General features: G+C 34.5%; 1 protein-coding gene across 1 annotated transcript; it reads right to left on the bottom strand.

The window, feature by feature from the left end:
• Nucleotides 1-237: 237 nt before the first annotated feature.
• Nucleotides 238-2,805, bottom strand: LOC21401893 (probable pectate lyase 18). The gene is made up of 4 exons (XM_010104617.2): nucleotides 2,586-2,805; nucleotides 1,725-2,471; nucleotides 1,074-1,212; nucleotides 238-847 (listed from the first exon to the last, which is right to left on the bottom strand). Exons 1-4 carry the CDS (start codon nucleotides 2,708-2,710, stop codon nucleotides 626-628), a joined length of 1,233 nt encoding a protein of 410 aa, XP_010102919.1. The 5' UTR covers nucleotides 2,711-2,805; the 3' UTR covers nucleotides 238-625.
• Nucleotides 2,806-9,099: the final 6,294 nt, after the last annotated feature.

Raw genomic sequence — 9,099 nt, 5'->3', positions numbered from 1 at the left:
TTTAATCAACGAATTAAATGAGGCATAAATGTTGCATGTTCTACTTAGCATGGGGACAATTAAGTGGGAAACAAATTAACAGTTATTACGGTGGTTGAACTTTCCAAGCTAAATCACTTTAAATTAAATTGAATTGGTTCGCTTGAATTTTTCTTTTGCTTTTTGTCCACTTTTGGGGCCCATTTTCGTTTCTTCCGATATTGATTACGCTTTAAGAGTGTGAGAGAGACAGTGAAATATGGAGAATTAAAAGTGGATTTAAATTAAAACGGATCATCATCAACATAATTTAGTATATCAACACTTCAGCACACTTGCCTTTTCTCTTAGCCCATCAAGATTCTCAACTAGAATCCCTAAATGGTTCTAAGAATACTAACGGGGTGCGAGGTTGTAATGATAATATTGATTTTTTAAACCAAAGGGTGAAAGTGGCAAAAAAAAAAAAAAAAATGAGAGGGAAGTAAAAGCCAAGAAAAGTAAACCCTAGAGATTGACCCTTCTTGAGTGCTTTTTTTTTTTTCTTTTCCTCCTCCTTTCTTCAATTTTTTTTTAAAATTTCCCTCCATCTTCTACTATTTTAAATGGTTTTTTTTTTTTTTTTCAATCTTCAATGGGGTCACAATCAGCAACGGGAGCCCTTACGGCAAGACAGTGCACCGGCATTGGTTGTTATGGTTCCCACAAGAGTAGATGGCCTAGCCCCCAAACTTGAAGCCTTGGCATAGCTTGAGGAAGCTCCGGCTCCGGAGGCGGTGAAAAACGCGCCGTTTACCATAAGGTCTCCTTCCGACCTCCAATTCCAATTTTTCCACTCGCTCTCCGGCGCATCCTCATGCTTGGTCACCTGAAATTGTTCAAAAAAAAAGAAAAACGTACATTATGAGTCACGACATGTGTACGGTTGAGATTGAATGACGAAATCGAACCTTAAAAAGAATGACGTTTTTATGATATGCTTGACATTTGGCATAGAATTAATATATATATATAGTTGAAATTGTTGGAGAATATTAAAATAAATAATGGGGGTTATGTTTTATAATAATGTGTTTTGGATTCTATTAACTGACCTCTTTGCTGAATCTCTTATCTGGGGCAAGAAATCTGTTGCCTTGGCTGTTGATGGTTGGGTTTGCGCTTCCCCCAATGGCGTACATCTCCCAATGGGTGTAGTCATTGTTGACCACATGGAAGTAGCCATGCCTACATCTGCAAACGTGAAAAGCCACCCAAAAATTAAAATCACAAAAAATTCAAACCACAAATAATATGGGCCCACCCTCCCTAATTAGTAATTACCCATAAAAAAAAAATCTCCCACCTAATATCTCTATGCCAAAGGCAAAAAGCACTTTTGGCACCTAATTACGTGTCAAGTGATTGTAACCCTAATTAAATTTAATTAAATTATAATTAAGTTAAATTCGAATTTTTATCTCGGGTAGTGTTCAAAAAGTGCTCAGTAGTACAGCTCTATATATACATAACAGGTGTCAGCCTATGTTTGGTTACACATCTATGATTTAGACCAATATACCACACCACATGCTAAGTGAGAAAATTCAACCAATAACACTAGTCAAAAAAAGCATTTCCCTGTTCCTATATGTCTTTTTTCAACCTCTCTTTCTTGGAAAAATACACAAATATTCAACTTTAATTTGTTATCTTTTCTTTTTAAAGAAAAGTAAAGTTTTTTTATTTTTTTATTTTTTTTTTACCTTGGCATTCTTTGAACGAGACCTTCACCAAAGTGGTTAAAAGCAATGGTGACCTGCATGTTCTTGTCCTGAGTATAGGAGTCGCTGTGGCCCAACAACATGACCTTATCATGGTGCGTCATGTAGTTGTTCGACAGTGTGATGGCTGTGGACCCATGAATGGCATCGATCAGACCGTCCTGGCAGTTCGACAGCGAGCAGTGGTCCACCCAAACGTGGCTCCCACCGAAGATCGACACGCCATCGCCGTCCGATATCGTCCTCCACCCGTAGTGCCGTGGGGAGTCCCGCACCATAGCGTTCCCCCCGGGCTTGCAGTCGTGAATGTTAAGCCCGTGGATGATTATGTTGGTAACGAACTGAATGGTAATGCAGGGCCCACCGGCAATGTGGACGCTGGCCCCACGCCCGTCGATTGTCTTGAACGAGTTCATGATCAGCTCCTCCTTGAGCTTGATCACCATGTCCCGGGCGAAGATGATCCACAGCGGCTCGTCCTGGATGACCGCGTACCGGAGAGTCCCCGGCTTCGGGTTCACCACGTCGTTGTCGCTCGAGTCGGTGACGACGTAGATTTTCCCGTCCCTTCCTCCTACGGCATTCTTCCCGAACCCAATCGCGCAATCCGCCAGCCTCTGGCGGTTCTTCTCCCAGTTCGGGTCACACCGCCAGCAGTCATCGATCGGGTTACCCGTTCCGCATGAGAGATAACCTAAATTCCTCCGAGACACCGAGGCATTGATGCTCCTGTAAATAAATAAAAAAAATTTAAACATTACCCACATTAGTATCACAACATATTATTATTATTATACAAAACTGTCATATCACAATGTGTGATTTTTTTTTTATATTTTTTACCGGTGAACTTCCCCCACGACTCGTTCAGGGTCTGGAGTGGGCGAGGAGTGGAGAGTCGGGATTTGGAAGGAGAAGAGGAAGACAATGAGAGTGAGCAGTGAAGGAATTAGGGATGTTGAAGCCATTTTTTTTTTCTTTTTTTTTCTTGTTTGCTCTGCTTCTTTTCTCCGCTAATGTGAAAGAAAGAAGAGAAAAAAAAGGAGAGAATGGGAGTGGGAAAAGATGAATGGAGGGAGGTGGGTATATAAAGAGATTAAAGCCGGGTTAATTGGCGTGATTAAACTACACAAGTGGGTCCCAGGTGTGCTTCGTGATTTCTGGTTTTACGGGATTCCATTTCGGTAGTTTTGGCCGTTAAGCAAGCCTTGAATAAAGGTATTACATATGTCATATATATGCACCATATACATATATATATATATATATATATATATACAAACATATATATGAAAGAAAGAAGAGAAAAAAAAGGAGAGAATGGGAGTGGGAAAAGATGAATGGAGGGAGGTGGGTATATAAAGAGATTAAAGCCGGGTTAATTGGCGTGATTAAACTACACAAGTGGGTCCCAGGTGTGCTTCGTGATTTCTGGTTTTACGGGATTCCATTTCGGTAGTTTTGGCCGTTAAGCAAGCCTTGAATAAAGGTATTACATATGTCATATATATGCACCATATACATATATATATATATATATACAAACATATATATTATATTTTCTTTTAAATGGAAAACGAAACTCACTACTGAGTTTACGGGACTTAACTATTCATTGGAAAGGACGTCCAGGGGTATATTGGTTCTTTCCCTTTTTAATTTCTCTACGATAACAATAGTAGTATTAATTATTAATGTTTGTTATTTTCATTTCTGAGAAGGACAGAATTGGTAAGAAAATTAAAAAGCTTGAAAGTTGGACACCAAAAGAGAGAGTATTTAACTACCGTTACATCATTATTTATGCCGTTGTTTTTTGGGTGTATTATTTTCTTAACTAGGTTATGAATTATGTGGCCATTTGCATGGAAATTGTGACAATATAAGATATATAACTTATACGTTATAACAGAACAATTGGTAGAACATTTAATTTGATTATAATTAAAGTGAAGATAAGAGACAATCATACAAAATCTCCGATTTTGGAGGATAATTGTGATTCGCACATGCCAAAGTCGCTCTCAGTCTAATTTAATATTAAATATTCCAATACTCTCCTTTGTTTAAGTTAATTATGTTTGTCTTAGGGAAAAAAAGAAAAAAAAAAAAAGAAAAGTAGATTATATTTTTCTAATCACTTTCACAAATGCTAATACGGTAATATGCCAAGTCGTTAATGGAATCTAACGGAAAGATTTGTATTTTATACGGACCTTTTTATTAACATTATATATAAACTTTACAGATTATGATCTCAAATTCGTATACGCGTAGTATATATGAGGCCCAAAGGAATATTATTTATATATAATAATTCATGTAATAATGTATTAGCATATAAACTACCATTATTATGCAAATATTAAAAAATTCAAGCTCTCAAGCCTAATAAATGGAACACCAACACAAGTCGTTGGTTTCAAACATTTAGGGGACGTTTGTTTTCTGTATTCGTCTATAATTCTGAATCATGATTTATGATTTTCTACTGTGTTTTTCTCTAAAAAAAAAACACACGTAAAACAAAAATGATTATAAATCATGATTCTAAATCTATGAACCAAATGTCCTCTTAAGTGCCGAAAACACCTGCTTTTTTTTCTGTTTCTGTTTTTCTTGTTGATGTTTGTTACACAAAAATATACACACACAGATATACAAATATATATATATATCGTTATATATATATATGTGTGTGTGTGTGTGTGTGTATGATATATGGTATTAAATTCTCCACCACATGCATGGCGTACTTTAATTTATACAAGTACGTACACGAAAAAATGGAGTTTGTAACTAGAAGTAGGGCTGCTTTTAAAGATGATGCGATTTCAGGTAACGTTCTGTGCACTTCTCTAAATGCTTTGTCGCGCTCCAAGCTGCCAAAGACAGAGACACTAAACTTTGTTGAACAAGCAAAACATAAGCATATATTGGTCACTGTTCCCTCTCTTGCTCTATATCTTTTATTATAATTTGTTTCTCTCTTTTTTTTTTTTTTTTGAAAAAAAAATTATTTCCCATCTTTGGATTTAATGGGGCCCCAATAGTTTTCTCCATTTTTTTTTTCTCATTCACTATAATGCATTTAAAAGTATTTACTTTTTTTTTTATTAAATTCAATAAAATAAGACGTGGGTTTCAACTTTCATGCACTAATGATGAACATTATTAAGAAGACAGCATGCTCAAGAAGTCATTGTAAACACCAAGGTGACTTAAAATTAAACAGCGTAGTTGTTCAAAATGGGTATGATTTTATTGCACTTCATAACAAGTATTATTTTCTTTTCTTTTTTTTTTTCCAGTTAGAGATAATGTTCTTAAGATATGCCAATATTATCACGGCAACATTGGTTTGCTCTGTTTAAGAGCAAGCATATTGGACCAATTTTTTCAGAACCACAAAACTTTGGCATGTAATTTCCCCAATTAATTGAAACATTAAATTCGAACCAATATTGTCCGTGACAAGAGCACATGCATTTGCCTGAAAAATCAAACCTCCAAGAAAAGCTTGTAGGCCCAACAATTCTCTCCAATTTTCCCTTTATATTATTTTTCAAATTTCTATTTTCCACACATTTTAACATTATTAAATTTCTCTCTGGCCGCAAACTCCGGCGAAATTTCACAAAACAAAACAGAAAATAAATAAATAAATAAATAAATAAGGACTCTGAGCTTTATGCTGACATGGCAAAATGGAGACCTCTCAAGCCGCCACTTGTCAACGACAGATCCCAGACACATGGGCCGTGAGATGGGCCGTGGTATCCGTCAATTTGGCTGACTAGGGCTCACCTCACTCTAGTGAAAGCAACGTCCACGCAGATTTTATTCCTCGCCTATCCTCTGCTAAGATCCCATCCCTCCAATATGGATTTGACATTAATCAGAGCCGTTTATCACATGAGTGGGGAATTTAGATTTGATGCTTTATATAAAGGGGAAAAAGGTTTGTAGGACAATATCAACGTGAAGGTCTTTGTTAATCGGTTAGGGTAGGGCTAAAATAAAAAGGCATTTCCATGTTAGTTGGTCTTATTTTTTTAAGAGAGAACCCTTTTTTTTTTTTTTTTTTTTTTTTGATTTTGGGTTTATGCATATTAGCTGGCGAATGAAAACAACGGGACAACCTCTTTCATCCACTAAACACGTGGCAGCCAAGTAATTCGACCACTTGGCAGCTTCTCGTAGCCAATGGTTTTTCTTAGAAGCACATGGGAGGAGATCCTGTTGAGCAAGCAATTTCACATCAAATCAAAGATTTTATTAATCGTTTCGATGGATTTTTGGGTCGTAATTTTCCAAGTTTAGCTGCATATTTTATGGGATTAGTTTGTTTTTTTCTTTTTAAAAAAAGTCAAATTGTGTGTACATTATGTACAATAATTCTTCATGGTAAATTGGTAGCTGAAAATTTTACATCTGACCTTTTGGACTATTAGGGTCAATTTTTCTTTATTAATGACAATTAGTGTATCGGATGTTGGTATTAGACAATTTTGTTTTTGGGGTAAGAAAATGCTACCGACAGTTTTATTTTTGCAATTTTTGCACGAATAATTGGCTTATATTGTGCATAATAAAATGGTCACGATCAATCATCAATGTGTCTCGTTCACTTCGCTGATTCAAGTTTAGAATTCGAGTTGAGATGTGATTTTATGTGAGAGCTTTTTACTGTAGCAAAAAAGTTAGATGTGATTGTTTGTGAGAGCTTTTTACTGTAAAAAAACTTGAATTCTAAACTCGAATCAGCGAAGTGAACAAGGCCTAGATTAGAGAAAGTTACACTTATTGGCTGCAGATTCGATTGTGGGACTATTGTGAACAACGGGTGGACACAGGAGCTACAGTACCACACACCACTAATTACAGCCACATGATTAAGTGGGGGCTATATATACACACATACATATATATATATAGATAGATATATAGATATAAGTTAATTTCCTTTTATTGTACCTTCCATGTACTTTTTCAAAGAGAAGCTTCTCACTCTCCGGCATTTATAATGGTACCGGCTGATGAAGATGATTACATTTTTTTTTTTTTTTTTTTGAGAGAGAAGATGATTACATTTTTGCACCTAACAATTTGGGTTTTGGCTGGTTTTTCATAAAACCAAGTTTTGACAAAAACAATGCTTATAAAGGACTACATATATTGTTTTAGCCAGTTCTAAAGTTGCTCTGTAGCTTCCATCTCTGAATTAATGATTTATGATATAGAAGTTAATTTGGGACATGGTTGACCACTTGGCAGTAATAAAGCTCATAATTAAGAAAGAGCCAATAAGACAAAGTTAGGTTCATATAATTGTATATGGTTAACGGGTCAATCAAACTAATGTCTTCAACTAAATGTGGTTAACTCAATTATGAATCTGTTGTGTGTCTGTGTGTCTACTTACATTTATGTGCATATATGTATTTAGAATTAGAGAATCCAATTTATTATTATTGAGAATAATTAAGGAAATTTCTCGTTGAGTTAGGACATACTTAAAAACGAATAAACCTCAGTTCTAAGAAATCATATCTTTTACCAAGACATTTACTAAGAAAGCAAAAGCTCTTTTGAAAGATGTTATTCAGGAACAGATTGAGTATTTTCTCCTTCAAGAACAAGTATAAATTGATAACTTTAAATCTATATATTATTTATTAAGTAATAAGTGTATTTAAAAAAAATGAAGAAAAGCAAACGAGGTAAGTACACACAAAATGTATAGTGTTTTATCATTAGAGGGTTTACGTTCACTCTCAACAATTGTAGAATTTTAGTATGATTTTACGCCTCTCAAACTCTTCAGGTGCGTTTGAAACTCGTTTCAAAATGATTTAAACGTTTTTAATCTCAAACAGAAATCATTTTTGAAAATATGTTTGGTAGTTTTTTCAAGAGATTGTTTTCAGTATACAAATTTCAATTAATGTTTCTCTCTCTCTACCCGAGAGAGGAGAAAACGGAAACAAAAAATGAAAAACGACTAAAAGTCATTTTTCATTTCTCTCTCATTTTACACTAAACCAAAAAAAAATATTTTTATTTCTATTTTTTATTTTTAATTGTGTCAAATGCCGTTTCTCTCATATTTTTATTTTTTCTTTTTCAAAAAACGTGAAAAATAAAAATAAAAACAACTCCAAACACAGCCTTCGTGTTTATCTTTGTAATCCTAAACCGAAAATGTGCATCCTCAGTGTAAGTAAAATTAGGACAATAATAAATGCACAAAGAAAAATTAAGTCAATTAATCTGCATACTAATTCTATATTAGCGCAATAATTAGACTCCATACAATCAATAAATATAGGTACATATGTACATACGTATGTCCATATAATTTATTTATTAATTTTATTCAAAATATCTGTGTATCATTTTAAAGGATTGTGCTTAGTTAGCATCTGCAGCACATACTTGGTACATTTAAACAATCCATCTCTTGGGACGAGCTCTTTGCAGCCACATTTAAAATAAACGCATAATCTCGTACCTAATCACATCCCATGTAAGATTAAGATTCGGGCCTTGTTATTTATCTAGCAAATTATCTGGTTTGGCAGACACAATCCTTTCTCTGACATTGATCAGTTGCCCATAATGCAAGATAATGGTGACTTTATAAGCATGCTGCATGCACAATCTGTAAAATTTATATATACATATACATATACACATATACACACACACACATATATATATATATATCTTGTATAACATGGATAAAATATTCTGATGTGGGTTGCATGTGGAGGATTTTGTAATTTTTTTTTTTTTTTTTTTTTTTGTTAGTGATATAGATAGCACAATTAGTCTCTGTACGAATAACCCTAGTTAGGGGTCAAACGCTACTTCTTTTTAAGACTTGCATGGTTCAACCCATGTGTTTTCTTGTCATGTAAAAAGTGACAGAATCATATAAGATCACCAGGTGGGAATGGCAATAATAATATCATGTGTTGTTGTAACACTTTATGTTACTTAGAGGAGAGGACTAGTTTATAAGCTAGATAGAGACCAAAATCATTTCAAGACTTTGACTTATTGCTTACGTATCTGCAGGGATGATTTTATCTAATTAACTTTACCCTCTTACCAATCATGGTGCTGAGCGCGACTTATTATAAGTGTGAAAAATGTCATGATTACATGTCATGGTAATGAAAAACTAGAACCTAAACCAAATTTAAAGAAATGTTAGCGTTAATTTTTCTATCACTTTTTACATTTATTACTTGACACGTAATTCTACTAGAGTTTACGTATTAAAAATGAATGCAAAAAGTGACGCTAGCATTTTTATCAAATCCGAATCCACATTTTTTTTTTTTTTTTT

This window comes from Morus notabilis, unplaced genomic scaffold (assembly GCF_000414095.1).
Source record: "Morus notabilis unplaced genomic scaffold, ASM41409v2 Scaffold333, whole genome shotgun sequence".
NCBI classification, from domain to species: domain Eukaryota; kingdom Viridiplantae; phylum Streptophyta; class Magnoliopsida; order Rosales; family Moraceae; genus Morus; species Morus notabilis.
Note: the sequence above shows the minus strand (reverse complement) of the source record. Positions and strands in the feature narration are given on the sequence as shown.